Source organism: Pseudonaja textilis, chromosome 1 (genome assembly GCF_049901715.1).
Source record: "Pseudonaja textilis isolate UNSWEBS1 chromosome 1, rPseTex1.2, whole genome shotgun sequence".
Classification (NCBI taxonomy): Eukaryota; Metazoa; Chordata; class Lepidosauria; order Squamata; family Elapidae; genus Pseudonaja; species Pseudonaja textilis.
The window spans coordinates 37,767,713-37,793,410 of record NC_141990.1 but is presented as its reverse complement, the minus strand read 5'-3'; the positions used below and the strand labels follow the sequence as shown (position 1 = coordinate 37,793,410).

The following is a 25,698-nucleotide window of genomic DNA, read 5'->3' as shown; positions in this document are numbered from 1 at the left end:
AAGAGAAAAAAGGGGGAGATCATCCTATCATCTTTGCCCCTCTTCCCTACTCACTATTCTGGCAGATTACCCACAAGAGAATATTACCTTCACCCGAAACAAAAATTTCCACTACTGGTTAAAGAGGATTTACACTACAGCAGAGTTTCTCAACCTTAACAACTTTAAGAAGCGTGGGCTTGCTGTCTGGCTGGGGAATTCTGGGAGTTGAAGTCAATGCATCTTCAAGTTGCCACGCTTGAGAAACTGGGCTAGAAGAATGACACAAAGGAAATCATTCTCAAAGAGTCATTCAGAGAATGATTTCCTTCAGAGGTAATTATTTAGACTGAGAACCTCCAGGTAATTGGAACTTTTCTTTATGGCAGCCATGAAGTTCTTCAGCACCACCATTTCCCATCTGCAGATCTCTCATACTAAATTGGAATTCCCTTTATTATTGAGGAGATGATGAAGATAAGCTAATGCTCAAGGATACTAAATTGAGTGGCACTACTAGGTAGAAGACTGAGTAAGCAAAGATACGCATATATTACTTTATTACAGTTTCAAAGTAGATGTTTAAGGAGATTCTCAATCATCCAGGTCATGGTTGTCCCGCAGGTGCTGTTTCCAAAAGGCAACTCGACTTTCTTGGGTTGTTTTCTTCAAAAACATTTTGCTTCTTTTATAAGCAAAACATTTTTAAAGAAAAAAAAAACCAAGAAAGTCCAGTTGACTTTTGGAAAAAAAGCACCTTTGGGGAAGTTTCAAAGCAGAAAAAAAATATCACAGACTGAATTTGAACTATATCTTATTAGCTTTGTAAAGTCAGGGGAACATAGATAATTTGTTCACAGTATTAATTTTATTTTCTAATACATTGTGGCATTTGTTTTTTAAGACTTTTTTCCTTCAGTAAATTCTGATGTAATCTGTTCAAAATGGGAATGTGCAACATTTTGGGCTCAGGTATTTTATTTCTGAGCAGAGCCATAATTTCTTATTTAAAATATAATAAAAGGAACTTTATAAGAATTCATTGTAGTAACGGTGTTAAGAGTACCTAATCCACCAAAGCATTATACTGTGCTTTATTTTAAACTGGATTAAGGGACTACTAAATACTATAATGTATAAAGTGTATTTTCTAAGTTTTAATGTTTGTGTTTTGTGACTAAAATGCCCAATCTGGTTAGTCTTTAAAAAAAAAGTAAATCTATCATACTAATACTGTATATGTCAAGAAGCTGGACATTAAATGAATCTGATGTTTGCATAGCATTGTTGTTATATCATGTGATTTTAAAATAGTTAGCAATTTTTGTAGCCATGGGAACTACATGAAGATGAATTCCTAGTACTATGTACAATCATCTCTATGTGTCCACCAGAACCCAACTGCAGTATGACAGATCAGGGGGCGGGGGGGAGTTGGCTTAAAGAAAAAGGCAAAATGGGTTTATAATCACTGTGCATTTTGTTAACAAGTGAATTCAAATAATTTTTATTTTTACCAAAACTGATAATCTTTATTCCAGTGTAAATGCAATTGCTGATTTAAACAGAAACAAATCAATATGTATATTATTTAGATGGTTTATATCATCTTTGTCTAATACATTATAATGAAATATGTTGCAAGGTGTGTCATACCAATGTGCAAAAATAAATGACTTTTTCCTGCATGCTTGCCTGAAGTATGTTGTGATTTGAATTACCTTTTGCAAAACAAACAGACCAACAAAAAGTTGTATGTTACTACATAACCCAGAAATGCTTGCGACATTGTTTCATCCCATTACATGTGTATTTGATGCTGTGTTATGTCAAGTTTCAGACTAGTTGTCTGTCTTTTGTGTATGTTGTTGGATACTTTTTATCTTGTTAATCTGTATTATGTAAACTTCTCATTGCTTGAAACAGTCAGAGCTGTATAATTCATTGTTTTCAACTTGTTTTCTTATCTTAACACCTTTCCTAACACCAAAATACAGATATCTGTAAATTCTTCATTCATTCTGTCTCCTCTTATATGTTTCAAAAGCAGACATTTATAAAAAAAGAGAAAGGGACAAACATCTAGTGCATTCAGTGAAATTCTGAAACATTGTGTCTTCACAATGTGTATCAGCCTGATCCCCATTCACAAAATGTGCTCAAAATTACAAAAATATTTTGCATGCTGCTCTAGTCAACATGCTTCTGTTCCATATCAATATCTCATCTCATTCCCAGCTTCCTTCATTTATCACCATAAGCGTATTAAGGAACTAAACAATAATAATTATTACAGGATAATACAAAATTATCTAATCTGGCATCATTCATCACAAAAGCTTGCCAATATTTCCAGACTATAACTCCATCTATTTTACTTCTGGACAGAGTAAGAAAAGGCAAAAACATAGGCCTTACCTGGAAATAATATGCATGATAGTCTGGTAAACACTGGTTTCCATGTGACCCCTTCATCTTTCCCCGGGAGTTTTAAATCATAACTACAGTGCATGAAAACATGTAAATGGTTACAAACTCAGATGCAGGTTCAGCATTCTTAATTGAATATGTTCATGATCCAGCTTGGACCAAAACATTTTCTATCTGTCACAGAACAGCACCGATATATCCTTTCTTCTTCTTGGCAAGCTGCTGCATTATGCCAAGGCACATTATTTTGTCTCCTAGGTGGTAAATTCAACAGAAATTGGCTAAAAAAGTAACACAAGAACACATTAACCTAGAAATATCTGGGTGACTTTGAAGCCAAAGACCTTGATAGCTGCAAGCCTGATAGGGAGGAAATAAAGACAAAGAAATGTGTATATGTAGCTTCCAGGGAAGAAATGGTGAACTGAAGATGATTCAGCTGAAAGTGAAGCTGATGACCATGGTGACTGGTGAATTGAAGAGGCAGCCAGTAGATCAACTCTTGGTAATTCATCTCTGGACAAGGAGAACATTTGAGATTGCTCACAAATATTCCAGACAATTACCCTTTATGACGCAGTTGCCAGACAGTGGTCTCTGGCAGGTTTAGCGCTTTTGGAGACAAGAAACAAACATCTTGCCAAAACTGTGGTCAGTACTATCAAAAAGGGCACTTGCTCATATATTTCCTTTTTTAATTCTTTTGGAAATTGCCTGTTAACTGCATTTCAGCTATTAGGAATTCTGGACTGACATGTTTTACAGCAGCAGGTGAGTTTCCTTCAATCCTTAGTGAAAGAAGTTTTTTTTTAACAATTTTTATTCAGTTTTTCACATTTTTTTTAGATTGTTCTCCTGTTATACAAGAGATAGGAAGACCACAGCTTCTTACAAAATTTGTTAGTTTAATGATCCAGGAGATTTGTGATTGTAGTTTTATTTGCTCTAGTAGGCATAATTTGGGTAGTCTATCAGTCTCCATTTCATTAACTTTGCACCAGTAGTTATAAGCTCTAATTTTAGATAATGCCTGAATTGTATAAATTCCCAATTCAGCTCTAACTGCTGCAGCAGATGTTCTTGGGTCTACACCCAAAATACAGCATTTGAGGGACCCTGGATAACTATTTTTTTTTTAGTTTGGGCAATAAATTCAAACGGGCTTTTGCTCTAAATGTACTCTGTTGATGATGGCAGGCCCAAGATCCAGTCTTGGAAAAAGTATGTGGCCTTAAGAGAATCCATCTTTGCCCACTGATTTTGATTGCTGGAAGCTCCCTGGGAAGATCACAAATCATAATCATGTGACTCTAAGACACTGAAACCATCATAAAAGCATGTCAATTGCCAAGCACCTGAATTTTGATCACATAACCAATGGTCATAAGTGCAAGGATGTAAGTAACTTTTTTTTTCAGCAGCATCATAACTTCAAAGGTCCCATCCCTGAGGGAGATACACCTGGTGGGACCCAGAAGAAGGCCCTTCTCTGTGGCGGCTCCCTCTCTCTGGAATATCATTTCCCCAGAGTGTTCTAACCCAAGCAGGTTCCCAAAGAGCAAACACAAAAGGCAGCAGCCCTCACCTTTTAAGGTTTAATAACGGATTCTGTTCTGAAGGCTGCTTTCCACTAATTAGCTCCGACAAGAAAGAGTTGTTTGTCAAGGCTGCCAAAAACCCAGAGATAAGAACTAATTTACAAGATTCTTCAAACACAAACTAAGATGTCCACCAATTGAGCTTAAGAGCTTCTTTGCTGTCTTCAAAGAACGCTTTTCCAAACCTGGCTTTTATCCTCTTGAGGGAGGGGCCATTACCTTGCATTGTGGGGGCTGGCAGCAGTGATGAGAAGGTTCCCGAGTCGCCTGTGCTGCTGTAATTGTTCTTTCCTCTGAGCAATCCTTCGTGCATGTGCACTTGGCACAGGCTCCTCGGGAACCTCCTCATCACTGCTGCCAGTCCCCACAATCTCTGAAGGCAGCAGTCCACTCCCTGATGGTCCTGGCCCTTCATCAGAGACCTCACTCCCCTCAGCCATCTGCACCTGCTGCCGGTTAATCACAACACAGAGATTAGAATGGTCCCCTCTCTAATAGTCTTCCGGAAGGCACTGAAGACCTGGTTTTGCCAGCAGGCCTGGGGAACGCAGTGTGGGAGGGAGCCCATCAAATGGCTCATGTGATCTGCTGTCATTGGGGCGGGGTGGGTGGGAGTTGGGGGGTGATTTTTTTTCAAGATTTTGTTCTATTGTACTTCATTAATTTATTTGACTCTTTTTGTTAGTTTTTATTTTATTTTATTTTTAATTTTTTGTTTTAAATATAGTTTTACATTGTGTAAGCCACCTCAGGTCACCTTGAGCGAATAGGCAGCAATATAAATTAAATAAATAAATGGTTTTTTTCTTAAAGGGACTAAAGATCAAGAGTATTAAAAGTTTTGAGAAGATATATATAATTGGTTTATCAAGATTAAAACAAGTATGTTCTTCTCTCTGGTAAGCCTTCATGGACTTTTGCTGATCAGGACAGAATGAGAAGGCTTTAAGGGTTTGTTTATAAATATATGGAAAAAGAAATCATTTCTTGGAATTTAAGAGAAGGTGATAAATCACTTAAATTGCTCACACTTGTGATGAAGAAAGTCGTTTCTTTATATTTTTCTTCTCTTTTTTTTTACTATAATCTTATTTTTCTTCCTTTTGTGTTTTTCTTTTCTGTGCATTTTTTCTTTTTTTCTATTTTTAGTTTTAACTAATTTTTTGTTGTATTTTTTAATAAAATTGCTATTAAAAAAGAGAAATATTTGTGCCTCTCACAATGTCTTTGGCCTTCCCTTTCTCTCTCACTTCCAATGAAAATAATGGGAGGAGATCAGCCAGGTCTCTAATATAAATGTGCCAAGACCACAGAAATGAACCAAGGATTTAAGGTTTCTTCAGCTCTTCATAAAAACTGAAGAATCTCCTATCAACCTCTCAGAAGCTTAAGGGCTTTCTGAAGTCAGAATTTCCTAGGAAGCCTAGGAAGTACCAGCCACAAAGGCTGGCAGAAAGTGGTTCATTAATATTCCTATGATTGGGAATGTCACATAAGAAAAAGTGAGCATGAACCAGGCTTATACTTAATAATCTTCAAGCTGTCTTGGCAATCATGGCTACTATTTCCCTGTCATCAAGATAAAACCTCAAACTTATGGGGCGGCCATTTGACCAAATCAAATGTAATCCTTCATACACAATTGCTTGGAAGGGCTGCAAAGCAAATGGGAATATTATGAAAAGGGGGTTTTAATCTGCAGATAGTCATGTATTATTACAAATTTAGCATCGTATTATACAAACTGAGGGTTATTAACTTCAGTCCCATGCTGCAATACACACAGCATAAATGTTTCAGCAGCAAAATAACCCCCTTATCGTAGATGTAGAAATATATGCCTTCATCAGCTTTTCACTGTTAGTTTAGTGACTGCCACTCCACTAGCTCAGTGGGATAAAAACTGTGACATTTTGTTGTAACTATGGAAACCATTACACTGAAAAGTAAATTCCTTAAGAAATGATCCATTCCGGATGCAGGAAATTCTTATTTTATAAAGGATTATGCTTAAAGATTTTACTGAGACAATTATAAAGCACCCATGGAAATATTTTATGAGTTGACAGAGGCACTCTCAAATCAAAACTTCATTATGATTTTAGACCAGAATAAGTTATGTATCTTCAAATAAAATTAGTAAAGTCATTCAGCATTTTTTTAGATCAAAAACATCATTGATCATTCACCAGCACTGCATGGCTTCCAGTTATATATCTGGCAAACTCCACCCATGCGACTATTCACACAATAATATTCATCTCCCCACCTCTCTCTCTCTGTCACACACATACACTGCTCTTACATATTTACCAATAGTATTTCCCCAGTATGTTTACCAAATCAAGTAAAGTCTTAGCAGTGTGTGCCATATATGCCATAAGTGAAACTTAACAAATCTGGGATAATGTTTTGGTCTTAAGAGTTTGGGTCCATTTGGTTAGCTTTTTATCTGAACCTAGCAGGGCTGTGAAACTTGTTTCATTGAGGGTAACATCAGAGTTGTGTTTGATCTCGGGGTGGGGATGGGCATGGCCAGGGTGGATGTAGCCAGCTCAATGTCACTCTGGTCAGGGCGCTTGGGGTGGTTTGAGTGCTCTGTCAGTGAAAACAGGCTCCCGGGCTCCATTTTTGGCTGCAACAACCCCCTGCAACCCTCAGCCAGCGAAAACGCACATGGCCCTCTCGAGCTCCATTTTCTCTGGCAAAGGCTGGTCCTTTACTGTTTCCAGGGCAGCCCTGTGGGCCATATCTAAGCATCCCATGGGCTGGATCCAGCTCCCAGACCTTAAGTTTGACACCCTTGACACCATATAATGCTAAAATAAGCCCTCATGCATAATATGAGAACCCCATTCAATAATGCAGTACATTTTCCAAATAAAGACAACAACCTATCCACAGTGGTAGACAGGAGCAGCCCTGTAATTCCTATTGTCCTCTCTCAGCTGTCTTCTACAAACTTCATTGTGCACTCAAAAAATTGAATATTTCTAAATCAATCCTGATCATAATAAATCCTTCAATAATTCAAAATGGAGAATACTACCACCACCTACCACCTCCCCCCAAAAAACCAAGTAAATAGAATTCACTGGCAGAGTCCTGTCAGCAGCAGAGCAAGGCCAAAGAAAATCACAGAGTATATCCCAGTGCTGAGAAATTGCTTAGGAGTGTGCAGATAGTGATCCCTCGTGCTCTCATTCTGCAAGAGAAATGGGTTGAGACCTGCAGAAACCTCCATACTCCTGCTACCGTATTAAAATCTGCTTATATATGACTCTTTTAAACCTCTTAACCAAGATTTAGGTTAAAATGTGCATAGAAATAAATATATCAACAAATATATTTTAAGCCATAAGTAGGCATGCAGTTTCTCTCCATCCTTTCTTTTTTTTAGCTCTAGAAGGCCTCATTGTAAAAGATATTGCTGAAAATTGACAGCAAAATATTCACATTTATTGAAAGTGGGGACATACATGGAAATAAAAAGCAAAAACTTTGCTGATCCTCCAACAGTATCTACCCTTAAGAATTCCTTTGGACTAGCAAAAGCATAGTTATTTCATCAAAGGTCTAATTCCAAAAAGATTCACTCATGGCTAAAAGTACAGAAAAGTTAATCTGAGCAGGAGATGTAATTTAAAGTAATCCAAGTCTAGTCAAGGTGTCAGGGGCTGAAGATAGGAAAGGTTAAATAGAAGACACTAAGGAAAGTTTTGTAGGCAATCGACATTCAGGGCACAAGATTAACGAAGCACAAGTGCATGGAAGCAATAGCTACCCCCAGTCTTATTTGTTTGGTGTCCAAGTCTATGTGGCTGTAGGTATATTTTATAGCCCAGTGTATTTGTTGATTCTCATTCAGAATGAGAACTATATAAACCCCAATGTTGTAAACACATACATGTGTATACATATGTTTTGTTGGTGTTCCATCATTGGAGGTTTTTAAGAAGAGATTGGACAGTCATTTATCTGAAATGTTATAGGGTTTCCTGTCTGAGCAGGAGGGTGGACTGGAAGACCTCCGTGGTTCCTTCCTTCCAACTCTATTATTCTGTTATATGTGCACAGAGAAACAAAAGGAGACTGACAAAGCTTTAAAAGGTTTCAATATTTTTCAGGCAATTGCTTCATATTTTTGTCCTTCCTGGGTGTGAATTTCTTACACTGTCTGTTTTACAGTACAAAAATAAAACTGTCACACCTATTGTCAAAGATCTCACAGAATCACAGAAAACTGACCTTGAAGAAAGCAGAGTGACTTGGAAAATAACCTGTCAATAGTAAGGAAGGAAGGCAAGGAGCTATCCAAGAGCCTTTTCAGCCCGGAATGGTTTAGAACTTTTCTTCAGCATGCTCTAAAGAAGTGCAAACTTGGCATCTGGGTAGGAAATTCTGGGAGTTGAAGTCTACACATCTTCGAAACAGTAACAGAAGAAATTTTGTTCAGACTGATAGGCCGAAGAGCATAGTAGTTTCTGAGAATTTGTTCAGCATAAATTGTAGATTTATGTGCTGATGGTGTGTGGAGCACACACCATCAGCAAAGGGCGGGGGGTTTCTTGAATGAGTGTATGGCGATCCTTTAAGCAGCAAAGGTCAAAGAGAAGGCTATCCAGTGGTGGGATTCAAAAAAGTTTACTACCTGCTCTGTGAGCATGGCTTGGTGGGCATGTCAGGGGAAAGATACTGTAAAATCTCCAGTCAGAAGTGGTATTTGCCAGTTCTCTGAACCACTCAAAATTTCCGCTACCGGTTCTCCAAAACTGGTCAGAACCTGCTGAATACCACCCCTGGGACTATCCAATCAGTACCCTTCTTCCTTCACATCAAGATTAGTTTAATGAAAAAGCAGTGATAAGCAGTTTGATGAAAACCATGTGCTAACGTGCAAGCAAAGAACAGATTAAAGCTAACATACAGCCCTGTTTTACCCCATTGGAAGTGGCAAGTGCAGCTGACGTATTACCATTATAAAGAACCTATCCTGTCATTCCATGGAGTAGTTGAATCAACTTCACAAATTTCCTCATCTCACCCTAACTCAAATGATCTGGAGAGTCGCCCTGTTTGCAATGTCACATGCTTTTGTCAGGTCGATGAACATCAAATGATCTGGAGAGTCGCCCTGTTTGCAATGTCATATGCTTTTGTCAGGTCAATGAAGACAGAGTAAAAAATGCATCCTTTGGCTTGATGTACTTCTTCCGGACTTTCCTCACAGTAAATACCACATCTGTTGTACTCTATTCTGGCCAAAAGTCATACTGCACCTCTGAGAAGTTCCATTCCAAACCAGTGACCGGTCTGTTCAGGAGAATGTGGGCACACATCTTGCCTGCTATGGACAGCAATGAAATGCCTTTGTTGTTTCTGCACTTGGATTTGCTTCCTTTGTTTTGATAAGAAGCCACAATGAAGGCATCATGGAAGACCCAAATGTCTTCTAAGTTATCTCTGATTGCCTGAAAAATGTTTTGATCTAGTGCTTTTAGATCTCAGCAGAAATGCCATCCTGCCCTTTTCTTTATTTGAGTTTATCTGCGAGATTGCTTTCTTTATTTCATCATTAGAGGGAGGCAGGTTTAGGACATCCAAGGCTGGCAGCTGAGGAATTTGCTATAAGATATCATGATCAACTGTGGACAGCCTACTGGGCAAGTTGGAAAAGTGTTCAGCCCAGCAGTTTTTCAGTCTTTCTTGGTCTCTTATTAGGCTTGGCCCATCAGATGACAGCAAGGGGGAGCATCCTGATTTAGAAGAACCATAAACTTTATGGTGCTTTAAAACTCTCTGGTGGCATGCATGTCTGCGTAGCATTGCACTTGCTCAATCTTCTCTTGCCACCATTCATCCTGCACTTCTTAGTGCATTCTACTGTGAATTGGGGTGGTTTAACTTGCCTTTCTTTGGGACAAATGATGGATCATTCTGCCATTCTGTATAGGCCTTTTTCTTTGCCTGGAGGACTGCTGAAATGGGATTGTGGTTTTCATCAAACTGGTCTTAAAGCCCACAGGTTTTCAATCCAAATACAGTTGTTATAGTCTGCACATTTTTAAACTGTGTCTGCTTTTCAGAATAGCAACAGCACTTAGACATATATACTGCCTCACAGTGCTTTACAGCCCTCTCTAAGCAATTTACAGACCCCAACAATCTGGGTCCTTAGTTTACTGATCTAGAAAAGATGGAAGGCTGAGTCAAACATGAGCTGGTGACACTTGAACAGTCAGCAGAATTAGACTGCAGTGCTGCATTCTAACCATTGTACCACCATGGCTCTTTAACAGGTTTTTACAAGTGCTAAATTGCTGCAGACATGGTCTGGGTCTTTTAGTCTGCTGATGTTGAATGATTTTCTAACATTCCTTGATTGCTTATGGTATAAAGGGGCTATGAGTAGGTTTTCAGTCCAAATACAGTTGTGTATTGGCTGTGTATCATAGCTATGAATATCTGTCCAGCACTCAGCACCTGGCATGGCACAGGTGATGGTGACCTCTTTAAGATCACACTGAAAACTATGACATGGTCAAATAGGTGTTAATGTTTGAACCTGGGATGCATCCAGATTGATGTGTACTTATCTGAACATAGTGTTACTGATGCACAGATTATGCTTGGCACATTTGCCAGAAGCAGCAGTCCACTGCAATTTTGTTTTCCCATCCCATGTCTCCCAAGGTCTCCATCCTAATATTGCTGTCTGTTTCCACCCTAACACTGAAGCCATCCAGAATAATTAGTTTGTCACTGGTAGGAGTCAGGGGTGGGTTTCTACCGGTCCTGTCCACCTCTGTAGAACCAGTAGCTCTGAAGAGCAGCAGACATAGAACCGGTTCTATGTCTGCTGATGTTTTTGCCCACCTGCCCACCTAGACTCTTACCTGACCTTCATTTCCTGTTTTTTTCAACTTCAGCTGCCGTGCGAGGCACAGCTGCAGTTAAAAATAGCAGGAAAAAAGTGTTTTTTCAAAGGCTGCTTCTCTGCATGCAGCATGCTGATGACGATTTACAGGCGCGCATCATAAATCACCGAACCTCATAAATCACCGAACCGGTAGTTAACCCTGTCGGATCCCACCCCTGGTAGGAGTTGTTTCAAATAGTGTGATCTAAGTCCTCATAGAAAGCTCTTTGGACTTGGGAGAGTTGGCATGTCGGCATAACATTTATGATATACCAGACTTGCAGAAAGAAAAGCAGAACTTTGTAATGCACTTACTTGTTCAAGTGGATAGAGAAGGAATGTTCTTCAGCTAAGCAGTCTTGATTGCAAAACTTACTCCCTGAATTTTTTCCCTTTGATTTCCCTTTCCAAAAAATGCATATCCAATGTATATACTTCCTGTATTTAACCCTCCTCAGTGATCTCACTGAATGCAGCAAAGCAAAGAGGGCTGCTTATCCAGCAAAGTATGGGTGTGTCATATGAGTTTTGATGCTTTTTTCCAGATTCTCAACCACTAGGGGGAGGTGATCTGCTAGCTCTGGTTAACTAGCCCGTTGTTGTGGAGCAGGCAATTTTTTCTAACTGCCTTCCTCATGCAAGGATGGGCAGTGCTATCTTAAAAGGGCTGCCCAGTCACCCTGAATGCTGCTGAGTATCTCTGATACCCTGGGTACAAACAACCGGTGATTTAAGAATCGTCCATGTGCAGGTTTGTAATTATAACTTCCAGTGACCATCTCCACTTGTTGCTTTGCCACTCCTCAAACCACCAAAGGAATTATATTAGGACTGATAGGATTTGTAGGTAACTTGTAGATGAATTGCACAACAGAAATCTGAGCATATGGTATAAAGGAACTGAATCACAGGGGAATTTTAGAAGACATTATATACGGGAGTCTCTGTGGTTAAACTGGGAGAAGACTAAAAGACAATGTTATTCGAAAATTCCAGTCTGGTTATCGACTATTGAAGCATTCTCGTATCCTATAATATACAAAAAGGAACAAACAGATATGGTGAAATATTGAATGAAAAGGGTGAACTTAAATCTATACAAAAATTAGATGAATTGGTTTTCATATGCGCAAATACATTCAAGGTATGACAAAGACTCTAAAACAGAAGGTTTCTATGATAAATTGACTGATTTAGATAAGATTTTGACAGGTACTGATGAAAAGGTGATTAAAAAATTGTATGGATATTTAATAGAAATTAAACTAGAAGAAGAACAAGTTAAAGAAACAATGATTGCTTGAGGGAAGAATTTTGGATATGGGATTGATCTAGAGAAATAGCAAAAATTGTGGTCTCAAAATTATAAAATGACAATGTCAACAGCATATAAAGAAAATTTGTATAAGATGTTTTATAGGTGGCATCTTCCCCCGACAAGAATAGCAAGAATGTTTAAGAACAAATCTGCAAAATGTTAAAAATGTCATCAAAATACCTGGTTCATATTACCATATGTGGTGGACTTGTGCGGATGCTAAAAAATATTGGACTAAAATCCACACGTGGTTGGAAAAAATGACAAAAAAGCATATAGATTTGAAACCAGAGATATTTTTATTGGGAATTTTACCTGAAATATATGGTAAAGAATTGAAATACCTGATTGTAAATGTATTAACAGTGGCTAGGATTGTATTTGCTAAAAATTGGAAAAATGAGAAAATACCATCACTGGAGGAAATCATTAAGAAAATATTGGAATGTGCTGAAATGAGTAGATTGACATTTGAAATCAGAGAGCAAGATGATAAATAACTTTATAAAATTTGGGATATATTCTATCAATGGTTAGACAATAAAACATGGTAAGGAAATATGTAGTTTCTTAGAAAATAATAAATATATAAATAGGTATTCTTTTCTTATTATATCTACAAAATGATTGTAGGATAGATTTGAGATGATAATATGAACTGTCATAAAACAATTTAAGTTAAATATGATTATTTCGTAAAACATGAATGAATAAAAGTATAGTCAAATGATTAACAATGATATTAATGTATTTAATACTTGATTGAAAATATGAGAATATATACAATGTAATTATAATTGAAGACTATGAAATGGAAGCACAAAACAATTTGTAAACCAACTGGCACACTGTATGTATATATAGGGAAGATGGCTTGATGTTTTTATGTTTTGTTTGTCTATGTTCATTTTAAAAACCAATAAAAATTAAAAAAAAATAGAAATCTGAGCATGATGGAGTTTTAAGGGGAACAGCCATTGCATATGGGTAGTCCCACACTTGCCAGAAGAGATCTTGATCCAGTGGCCTGGAGAAACATTATGTCTGGAGACCTCTCTTGCTAAGAGGATGACCAGGATATCAATATCTTTTTAGGCAACACCTGCTGGGTCTGTCTGCTTGACTGACGGTTGATCATTCTTCTTTGCTTAATCTGCTAGGGTCAGTGTTCACACGATTGGATGGACAAATCTAGTATCTCACAGAAAATTGAAGAACCATCGGCTATTCTCACCTGGTTTTGCTGTTGATGAGATAGCTTATCAGGGTACGGCTAGTACACATATTACAGCTACTTGGAGCCACAGCTGAGACCTGAGTGCCAGGTGGGGACCAAAGGGGAACAAATAGCTCTGAAAAGTGTGTTGCTGGCCCCTCCACCAGAGGTGTTACACCTCTACCTCCCTGAACACCCCACCTGACAACCTAATGTATTATCCCAATCTTTCAAATTGAAAAAATGAAAGATCGTCCAAGTGAAAAACTCTTAATTTCATCTTTTTTCCCCCTTAGTACTACCCAAATTATTATTTTTTTCATATTTGTCAGTAGTAATTCCATGCCTGGTATTTGCAGAAAATATACATTCAGAAATTTACACTCACTTAGATAAAATATCTAGTTTCACTGAAGAGTAAACTAACCAAAACAATCACCTACTAGATTTTTTTATATATAGTCGTGTTTATTAAACAGTTTACTCTGGTCCATAAGTACCAGAGAGGCCAGATTCAAATTTCACCTCTCCACTTTTATAATTGGTCAGAAAGTAAATTCAAAGAAGGCAAGAAAATTCAGTCTCGATATGAAGTGTTACTTTTTTTTTTACAAATTTCATCCCATCTGATAATTTTTGTAGATTAGTTGCAAAAGAATCTTTCTAGCCAATGATGTGAGATCATTCTAAACAGAAGCCAAGACTCCGATGAAGAGTTATTGAGCATTTCTGCTCATTATCAGCAGCAGTGAACATGAAAATCAAACAGCAATAGTACCCTCTAGTGGTTATACAACTATAACATATATGCTAGTTTTTCATTTTCAAATTTCAATTCTTAGTCTGCTAGTCGTATGTCTACATAACGGCATAATGTCCCATCTTGGAAAGGCTTCCTCATTCATTTCAAAAGGATAGTTGCTTTCATTGCTTTACTTGTATGAATAGGTCTGTGTGAAATAGGACATAAGTAAAGAAATTTGTGATGATGGGGTATACAGACTCAGATCCATGCATCAATTCAAAGCAAGTACAGGTAGTTCTTGACATACAATAGTTCATGTAGTGACTGTTCAAAGTTACAACGGCACTGAAAAAAATAACTTATGACCATTTTTCACACTTATGACCATTGCAGTATCCCCATGGTCACATGATTTACTTTCAGATGCTTAACAACTGCGTCCTATTTGTGACAGTTGTAGTGTCCTGGGGTCATGTGATCATCTTTTGGAACCTTCTGACAAACAAAGTCAATGGAGAAGCCAGATTCATTTAACAACCATGTTACTAATTTAACAACTGCAGAGATTCACTTAGCAAATGTGGCAAGAAGGGTCGTAAAATGGAGCAAAGCTCACTTAACAAACATTTCACTTAGCAACATAAATTCTGGACTCAATTGTAGTTGTAAGCCGAGGACTACCATTTATTTTATTTAGAAGATTACTGATTCTTTTTTAGAAACAAATAAAACAGCGTGCCAAGAAAATAAAATCATAATAATCATCTAGTACAAGACTGATTCAGGTATAATGCAATATAAATTAAAAAAAAATTCTTGCTGCCTGCAGGAAAACTTTAATAGGGAGATCAGGAAATGTTTGTAAAAATACATATCATAAGCTGGGGCAGAGAGATGATCTACTAAGAAGGCCAGTAACCTGGAATCTACATACATAGAGTACATACTGTTACTATTCCATTTTGAAGTAAGCAACTTTTGTGCAAAGTACATAAAAGTATGAAACAGGAATTGAAAGGAATTGCCTCATAAAGCAAGAAGAGCAAAAAAAATCCTTCTAAATGTAATCTATACCAAGTTATTCACTGTATCCTTCTAAGTCTTTTTATACTTGCAAGTATAACTACTTCCTATCATGTTTGCTTCTACCACCTCCACGGATTCAAAGTTCCTTTTGTTCCTTAAATTTCTTTTTGAGGTTCTCAACTCCATCTATCAGGAAATTTCTGTTAGGACATTTCCTATCAGTGAGAACAAATCTAACCACAATTTTTTTAGTCTTCCCTTTTCTCTCAGTTATAATACAATCTGCATTCAGTCTGTCCATATGACCAAACCATTTCAAAATAGTTCTTTCAAAACTGACAATTCAGGTTTGTATTCAACCCATATTCACTCAACCTCCATTCATTCTTGACTCTATCATTTCTTATGTAAGATCTTGATGCTAGTATACAGGTAAAACTGAAAAAATTAGAATATCGTACAAAAGTTCATTTATTTCAGTAATGCAACTTAAAAGGTGAACCTAATATATGAGATAGATTCATTACATGCAAAGCAAAATAGATCAAGCATGATGTGTCATCATTGAGATGATTATGGGTTACAGCTCATGAAAACCCCAAATCCACAATCTCAGAAAATTAGAATATTGTGAAAAGGTTCAATATTCTAGGCTAAAAGTATCCCACTCTAATCAGCTAATTAAGCCATAACACCTGCAAAGGGTTCCTGAACCTTTAAAAGGTCTCTCAGTCTGGTTCAGTAGGAATCACAATCATGGGAAAGACTGCTGACCTGACAGTTGTGCAGAAAACCATCATTGACACCCTCCATAAGGAGGGAAAGCCGCAAAAGATAATTGCAAAAGAAGTTGGATGTTCCCAAAGTGCTGTATCAAAGCACAGTAATAGAAAGTTATGTGGAAGGGGAAAGTGTGGAAGAAAAAGGTGCACAAGCAGCAGGGATGACCGCAGCCTGGAGAGGATTGTCAGGAAAAGACCATTCAAAAGTGTTGGGGACTTTCACAAGGAGTGGACTGATGCTGAAATCAGTGCATCAAGAGCCACCACACACAGACGGATCCTGGACATGGGCTTCAAATGTCGTATTCCTCTTGTCAAGCCGCTCCTGAACAACAAACGTCAGAAGTGTCTTTCCTGGGCTAAAGAAAAACAGAACTGGTCTGTTGCTCAGTAGTCCAAAGTCCTCTTTTCTGATGAGAGCAACTTTTGCATCTCATTTGGAAACCAAGGACCCAGAGTCTGGGGGAATAATAGAGAGGCACACACTGCAAGATGCTTGAAGTCCAGTGTGAAGTTTCCAGTCTGTGTTGATTTGGGGAGCCATGTCATCTGCTGGTGTTGGTCCACTGTGCTTAAGTCCAGGGTCAATGCAGCCGTCTACTAGGAGATTTTGGAGCACTTCATGCTTCCTTCCACAGACGAGCTTTATGGGGATGATGACTTTATTTTCCAGCAGGACTTGGCACCTGCCCACACTGCCAAAAGCATCAAAACCTGGTTCAATGACTGTGGGATTACTGTGCTTGATTGGCCACCAAACTCCTCTGACCTGAACCCCATAGAGAATCAATGGGGCATTGCCAAGAGAAAGATGAGAGACATGGGACCGAACAATGCCAAAGAGCTGAAGGCTGCTATTGAAGCATCCTGGTCTTCCATAACACCTCAGCAGTGCCACAGGCTGATAGCTTCCATGCCACGCTGCATTGAGGCAATAATTGCTGCAAAAGGGGCCCAAACTAAGTATTGAATATATATGCATGCTTATACTTTTCAGAGGTCTGATATTGTTCTATGTACAATCCTTGTTTTATTGATTGCATGTAATATTCTAATTTTCTGAGATTGTGGATTTGGGGTTTTCATGAACTGTAAGCCATAATCATCTCAATTATCTTGCTTTGCATGTAATGAGTCTATCTCATATATTAGTTTTACCTTTTAAGTTGCATTACTGAAATAAATGAACTTTTGTATGATATTCTAATTTTTTGAGTTTCAAAACATTGGCTATTTGGCAGCTCAGCAGACTCCTGGCTCATATTTAAGTGGTAGTCCACTAAGATTCCTAGATCCCTTTCACATACTACTGTTGAGCCAGGTATCATATCCTGTTCCTATACGTTTGGTTTTTCTTGCCTATGTGCAGGATCTTATTTTTCTCACTACTGAACTGCATCTTGTTGGATAGGGCCTAATGTTCAAGTCTATCAAGAACCTTCTGAAACTTGAATCTATGTTCCAAAGCATTTACAATTCCCCCCAGCTAAGTGTCATCAACAACTTTGATGGGTTCCCCTTCTATCCCCCTCATCTAAATCATTTTTGAAGATACTGAAAAGCATTGGATCAAAACAGAACTTTGAGGTACTCCTACATGATGGAATTTTCATTTCCTTGGGATGTATTTGATACAATATGAGTTGCAAAACGCTTCTCACCAGATTGGTGTATTACTTTTAGGTAGTCTAAGCTTGGCTTCATTTGTACAGTATGTATAAAGGAGGGGAGCACCAAGATTTGTCACTGAGCCTTAATCCGCCACTGGGTGGAATGATTTTTCCAAAATGGTCTGATTTATTCCAAAAATATTCTCCCAAGCGCTAAAAAAAAACCAACAACCCAGTGTAAAACTCACACCTCACCTCACCTCCTGATTTTACTTTCCCGACGGTAAAGGTCGCAGTTCGCCTACAATGCTGCCATGCTATTGGAGTGAGGACGACTTTATATTTTTGAAAAAGGGATTAGGTTTCGCATGGTAAAAGCTGAGAACAGGATCTCCAAAATGCGGTTTGGCGCCCTCTATCGGAAAGGGGGGATGGCCCGGCGCCAAAAGCACCAGGCGATTTGGGAAGCTGCGCCTTCGCCTACAGGAGGCAAACTTCTCAGCGGCCTCCCCCTCCGCGATCAGGGAGGGAGAGGAAAGCGGAGGCAGCGTCGACGTCCGGGGGGGACCTGACACCGGCTGTTTCCCGCAACAAGGTCGCAATGGCTGACGGAGGAAGTCGGAAGCGGCCGAAGAAGGCTCGCCGCTGCAGCCGCTATTTTTGCACTGCGGGACGCGGGATGGAGCCCTTCCTCATCGAAGAAGTGCAGGCTCGTTTGGGCGCCACTCAGGTGAGCGGCTCCGGACTCTTTAGGCCGCGCCGGGCTCGCTCGATAAAATAACGGCTTACAAGCTCGCTTTCCTCGCCGCAGAAACTATACGGAAAGGGAGGCAGCGATAGCGGTCTTGGGTTGAAGTGAAGGCTGGGCCAATTGCTCGTTTGTACGCTCGCTACTTCGGAAAACCATTTCCTGCAGTGAGCCATGTTTATTCAAAAGTCCCACCGCGCGGTTTTGGCCTCCCCGTGCGATTCCCGTGTCGCGACTATGTTTGAATGACTACAGGTACTCCTCAACTTACGATCACTATTGAGCGCAGCATTTCTGTTGCGAAGTGAAAAACATGTTAGGTGAGTTTTGACCCATTTTACGACTTTTCTTGCCACATTTATTAAGTGAATCACTGCGGTCATTAAATCGGTAACACGGTTGTTAAGTGACTCGCTTCCCCATTGACTTTGCTTATCAGAAGGTCACAAAAGGGAATCATGTGGTCCCGGGACATTACAACCGTCATAAAAGGGAGTCAGTTGTCAAGTATCCGAATGTAAATCCATGACCATGGAGATGCTGCAATGGTCATAAGTGTGAAAAAGGGTCCCAAGTCATTTTTTTCACTGCCATTGTGAACAGTCACTAAGCGAACTGTTGTAAGTCGAGGACTACCTGTATGTATGTTTGAACTTGTATGCACCTCCCGTAGCTTGCATCACATCTTACCACAGCTCACTTCAGTCTGGTGTTAGAAATCCCATTTTTAACTGCTTGTGACATTTAGGCTGTATTTATAATCATGTGCATTATTACCATGTGCAAAATTACATGTGCAAAATTTGGGTTCTAAAATAATGAGTTTTTGAGTTTTTAATCATTAAATGGCAGATGTCAGGGAAAGGAACTTAAATATTCCTTTATAGTAGGCAACCTGGAATTCCTGGATGCATTGCAGTTATTGAAAGAGCAAGAATTTTTTGCTGGAATAAATAACAATAAAACAAGGTGGTCTGTGATGTTTGTACAGGTAAACTGCAAGTTTTTTATTAGTTCAGTGAGAAGTATTGTTGCTTTCAGGGATGAAGATTTTTCTCTTGTATGTGTAACTTCATCTATACGATAATTATAAATGCTGATTATTATTTTTTTGCCTGGATCCAAAAGATGATTTCAGCTTTGTAGTGTAAAATCTGTTAGTGATAAGCATTCCTTGGTTTATTGTCTAAGTCTTACACTAAGTTTAGAATAATTGTCAGTAGGAAAAATTATCTACCTTTTAATTTCCCATATTATGGGATTTATCACAGGCTGATTGAAAAAATAAGCCAATCTGTAGCAAGTGGTCATAAAAATGTTTTTATTAAATTTAGTGATTTGCTGAGGGCATGACGTAGAGCTTTGTGAATCGTTCAGTTCTGCTGTGCATGTAAGTTCAGAACTAAGTTCTTCTGTGTAACAACAGTTTTACTCCATAGGGAATATTATACAGAATTTCAAAAACTGTAGGGATTTCTTCATCCAGAACATTCCATAATGTGAGCCCTTAATCTCACAGCAAGGCTGTTGCTTTGGATTGTGTCAACACTCAATGTCAGATAATTCAACAGAGCTGAAGAAGCTTCTTGGATGAGAAGCAAAATGTCTTCAAAGAAAAACCAGAAAGTCCAGTTGCCTCCAGAAAAAGCACCTTTGGGACAGTCATGATCTGATGACTGAGAATCTCCATAGACATATTGGAACACTGCTATTATGTCAGTTCTTCTTTTCACTAGACTAGACAAATCCAGTTCTTGCAACCGTTCTTTATATGTGTTAGCCTCCAGCCCCCTAATTTTGTTGCTCTTTTCTGCACTCTTTCTAGAGTCTCAATATCTTTTTTACATCGTGGCAACCAAAGCTGGATGCGATATTCCAAGTGTGATCTTACCAAGGCATTATAAAGTGGTATTAACACTTCATGTGATCTTGGTTCTATTCCTCTGTTAATGCAGCCTAGAACTGTGTTGGCTTTTTTGGCAGCTGCAGCACACCGTTGGCTCATATTTAAGTGATTGTCCACTAAGACTCCAATCTCTCTCTCAATGGATAAATGAAATCAGGCAAACACAAGCATCCCTCTTTGCTTATTTTCATAGTAACCAGTGCATTTTATAAACAAGGTCAGTTGCTTGTATTAATCCATTAATAAGGATTATATTTTTAAAAAATCAACTTTCAAATATATATCCAGTTTTATTTATTGGTATGCATTCTCTTTCAAGGTAGAATATATATCGGGAAAAGTTTTCTTCAGTACCAATCTTGAGCTGAGTATGTTGAAGAAACTAAAGTCAGCTGAAAGATTATTTTTGCTGCTAAAGAAATGTCCTCCACTTTCCTTCCGTGGGAATAAAGGTAACTGTCTTCTATGTTCTTGTGTTAAGAGATTAATACCAATTTCTTTCAACTTTAGCATCCACTAGCATTTTAGAATTAAGTGATCATTCTAATTCATGGGGGACTTATTCTCATTCAGTTTGCTCTGGATTATAGATTAAACTGATTTGAAAGCTTTTGTTCCACAAAAGGTTTTATTGTTGTTGTTGTTTTAATTAGGAAGCATACAGGCATGCCAATGAATTTACCAAATCTACAAAGGAAGAAGTTGGCTTGTTACATAACTGGAGCATTAAAAGTATGAAATCTAATAGGAAATCTTGTCTTTTGTTTTAGATGTTAAATGATATGACAAAATGTATGGACTAATAATTCACTATTTTATTTCAGGAAGAATAATCCAGGATGTTCAAAAACTTGTAAATGAGAATCCAAGATGTTGGCTGGATACAACTGCTGTCTGGAGAAGTCTTTATGATCAGTCGGCAAAGCAACTAAACTTGTGCCAAGAATACCCAGATTCCAAAAAACAGAAATTGGAAGAGGAAAAACATATTGAAAATGAAAAGCAAAAAATGCAAATAATATTAGAGACAGATACTATTAAAAATCAAATTGAAGATCAGCAAAAATGTGATACACATGATGTTTGTAAAGACATTTTATTGCCTCAGGGCAGACTTTTTCTAGAAAACACTCCTGAACTTATTCGAGACAAAACTATTGTTTGCAATAGTTGTTTTAGTTTCAGAGTATCATGTCGTTGCAGTGGAATACTTGCAAAATTATTTACTGCACAGGTATGTAAAAGATTATTCATTTGAAAACTCAGGAGCTACTAAGCTTCATGAAAACTGAAGGATAATATGTAGAGAACAAATTAATGTATTAAGAATCTAAATAAATCTCTTACACTTCTATAGGACAAAATGTGATGATCTGGGGCGTGAGACAAAAATTACTAAGTCACAAAAATAGAAGAAAGTCCCTTTAATGCCTCCAACTTGGCCCCAGTGTCCAATTATCCTCGGGAGGATATCAAACTCTTAAAAAAAACAGTTTATGGAGGGAGTAAATGCAGTCCGCACCCAAAGTAAAGTTAATTTGAAATAAAAAACCTAACACACCACACTGAAGGAATTACTATTATTACAGGCAAGGATGATTAATTGCAGATTTCTACCAGATAACGCAGCAACCACAGTTGGGAGGAAGCCAAAGCACAGATAAGTTCCGACAAGAATGCACGCTTTGCTTCCAGCAACTTTGCCATGCGCAGTTTGTCCTTTTAACCAGTCCTCCCAGCTGCAGCCCATGAGGGGAATCAGGGCCCCTTCCTCCTATCACACCACTCAAGTTTCTCCCTTATCCACTCCTCCCTGCATGGCCTAGAATGAAGAGGGGATGGGCCTGGGTCTTCCTCTGAATGCCCATCCAGCCTGTGCCCTTCCCCAGTTTTCTCCACAACCACCAGAGCCACACTTTCACTCCCTGTCAGCTATTTCATCACTCCCTCAGTCAGACTCTAACAGGGGCATGACACAAAAAGTATCCATGATGTGCTGTATTTTCCAGATTTTATTCTTTTTAAACATGCTAATTCGCAATGTTAATTTCCTCTCTGCAATTATATCTGTGGCAAGTCTTACAGCTACTATTGTGTTTAGGAGTATATTCAACCGCACAATGCCAACTCATTGTACATACAGTTTACAGGGATTTTTTTTCATATTCTATTGCATGAAAAAGTACATTACACTCAAAATAACATTAAAAAAAATAAAACCACCTTACCAACCACAATTAGGACCAGCAACTCTGTCACCAAGTGACGCAGTCATATAGTGAAACATGACTGCCGCTTGTAACTTCCTGCTGGCTTTCCCATTGACTACTTGTCTTGAAGCTAACTGAAGAATGCAAATGATAATCATTACCATGGGATGCTGCGATACTTGTAAATGTATAATGGTTGACAAGCTACCGAATCAGGATCATATGACCAAGGGGATACTGCAATGGCCACAACTTTGAGGACCAGTTTTAAATCTCTCTTTTTAGTGCTGTGATAACTTCAAAAGTAGCTGAACAAGAGGCCGGTAAATGAGGACTACTTGTACATCCATTTGAAAATGGCTAGCAAAACAGTAAATTTTCTTAATAATTCTACTGTCTGTCCAGATTATTCTGGAACTGTCAGAAAGGATATTTAATTTACTCTTTAGGCATAATTACATTTAGTGAGTGACATCAACATAGAAAAAAATAGCACTGTTTGAAGGTGGGGAAACGAATTTGAATATTTTGTTAAAGCTAAGCAGTTGTAACTTCACTCTTCTATGCTGTCTTTTGGAATTCCTCTTAATTGTCAAGGAGATGGAGGACAAATTAAATTTTAGTACTGTCATTTTGAAAGCTTAGTTTCCTTACCATGTGTGGGTGTGTTGTAATGTGCATGCATATACATGCATACAATAAAAATAATTTGCTAGATGTTTTACTCTGTTGGAGCTTTTTTTCAAGCCATTGCATAACACGACAAACTAAAATAAGCATATTTGAACTTGTATGGCCTGATTTCAGTAAACATACATAAGGTAGGGGTGTAAAATATGTCTTATGGCTTCTATAATATTCGGCATAACTGTTTTGTTTGCTGTTTTCTATTCTAAGCATCTATATAATATGCAACCTACCCAAATAATTCTCATGTCTGATTTGTGATTATTTTTTCAGGAACTGGGGAAAATTATTGGAATAGCTCTTATGAAAAATTTTGGATGGAAAGCAGATCTTAGAAATCCTGATTTAGAGGTATTAATCCAACTTAAGTTGAATTGTTGGAAGCTTTGGGCTTTGCCTTCTTCAGATATCAAATGATCTCTGATATATGACTGGAGGATATTTTTAATGTGTATTCTTGTTAATAAAAATGAAATATGTTACGCTTGTAGAATTTAGCTTCCTTATGTTTTGTCTTCTGTAAGTTCCTGTGAAAACAGAAAATGACTTCCAACTGGCTTAAGAGACTGAGGTATTGTATTGTTCATTGTGAACTTAAAAGACAACAGTCATAGTGGAGCAAGTTGTCTGCCAGAACCTTTGAACTTAATCATGACTGAAATCTGAAAAAAATTACAGAAATCTAAAAACAGATAAAAGACACAAAGTAAACAGTGTTATAAAAATAAGGGATATAGATAGAATTTGAAAAGTGGCAAACCTTAAAGATAAAAGCCAGGTAATGCTTCCACATTTCCTGTAGGATCTATCATTTTCATTGAACTTACTTTCACTCTCCTGAATTCTGGTGGAGGATATCCTGCATGTGCAACAAGATTTGTAAATGGTTTACAATATCACTAGTAGAAAGTTTATGCCACTTTAGCTGAAAATATTTGGACAGTATTAAGTTGAGGTTTTGTACATTTTTCTTTTCTTCTTCTATCATATGTGTTTGCCCTGATGGAAAAGCAGAAGAATCAATTTTGTACTGTCTTATACAGTACCCCTTTATTATACTTCAGATAGATATCTTACATACATTTAAGGATGAGATTGCTTTTTAGAATAAATCAATACATCCTTCAGAAGGTGACTAAGATATTATCTATTACTTTGTCGATTTGCAAGTAAATATTGTAAATTTTCATTCTCTTACAGATTTTTGTGCATCTAAATGATGTTTATTCTGTGATTGGGATCCCTCTTTTCAGGTCGATGACATTATAAATTATTATTCCTTACTTCTCGATAAATATTTACTTTTCTAATAGAAAACATGCTCCTCCAAAAAAATTGGATGGAATAGTTTTTGTTCTCATATTGTTGACCTTGAAATAAATTGATAAGTAATAATTCATTGCAATAATTAAATGTTTAAAATGGTAAACCTTTAGCATTCTCTGTCATATAAAAGTATAAATAATTTGGAACATGGTACTTGAAACATTTGTACATTTATATTTCCCTAGGGTATGTGATGTTTTATTCATTGACCTTTAAGCATATAGATTGGTAGAAGTGAGGACAATTGTCAATATGTGAAAAAAGCTGTGATGTATATAAAATAGCATAGTAATATGATTATTGCTGTGAATACTTATCACTTATATTTAGTAATATTGTTATCTTAATTTTTAGCATATCAAAATAATATCCTTGTGAGTTTTAATGAAAAAATTATGGCCAAATACATTTAAGATGAAATTGAAAATAATTTAATTTACTAATTAATTGTAGTTTAACATTTTCACATAGGTCAGCTGTCTTATATGTGAGCAATGGCTATTCTTTACCTGCCTTTTTTATCCATTTTAAGGTCCCCCACCCTTCCATGTGTATGCACAGTATCTATTTTGGTCAATCAAATTCTAACTATTTGGAATGTGAAAAAAAGCCTACATATTTCCAAAACTAGTACTTATGGAGATAAAATGGAGGTAAAAGCAGCCTTAGGAGAATGTCAAAATTTGCAGAAATAAATTTTTAAAAAGGAGAACCCCCTCCCCCGCAAAGAAGTATTCAAATATTCAAACAGCCAATCTCATTGTACACATGTTATACTCTGACAATAAAGGTAATAATAATCAAAACAGTGCAAATATAGATTGTGTGTGCTCACTTTCCATATAATTCTAATTGACAGTGTTGGAAATTAGAGATATAGAATGTGGTATATTGGGATAAAGATATGAATGAAAGGAAATAATCCTGAAGAGAAGCATATCATTATTGACACATGTTAGAATTCTACATATGCATTGAATGTTCTTATTTTTATTTAACTAAATATGTCTATTATTTGCAGACTTCCCCTGGCAAGTCGAGCATATATTAAAACTGCTGGATTGAGATCTACCATTGCTTGGGCTATGACATCGCTTGCTGAAATCAAGGTAATGAGCAAAATAATCATTCTGATTACTAAGCAACTATTATGGGAATTTTATAGGAGCATTTGAAGCATTTAAAGTAGGTGAGAGCT

At 37.6% G+C, this 25,698-nt stretch overlaps 1 protein-coding gene across 11 annotated transcripts in view; it reads left to right on the top strand.

The window, feature by feature from the left end:
- The first annotated feature begins 18,066 nt into the window (after positions 1–18,066).
- The window catches only part of THUMPD2 (THUMP domain 2 tRNA and snRNA guanosine methyltransferase), a 35,622-nt gene continuing 27,990 nt past the window's right edge, over positions 18,067–25,698 (top strand). For 5 of the 11 annotated variants that reach the window (XR_015743226.1, XM_087931331.1, XM_087931317.1 and 2 more), the window contains exons 1-6: positions 18,110–18,353; positions 20,597–20,729; positions 21,102–21,511; positions 23,448–23,525; positions 24,375–24,427; positions 25,522–25,609. Coding sequence is in view for 10 of the 11 variants with exons in the window: in XM_087931331.1 (XP_087787457.1) it covers positions 18,225–18,353; positions 20,597–20,729; positions 21,102–21,511; positions 23,448–23,525; positions 24,375–24,427; positions 25,522–25,609 (891 nt within the window). In the remaining variant the exon portion in view is untranslated. Of the gene's footprint in view, positions 18,354–18,576; positions 18,692–20,277; positions 20,495–20,596; positions 20,730–21,101; positions 21,512–23,447; positions 23,526–24,374; positions 24,428–25,521; positions 25,610–25,698 lie in introns of those variants that run through there. The other 6 variants (XM_087931372.1, XM_026695947.2, XM_026695945.2 and 3 more) reach the window with 5 other exon arrangements.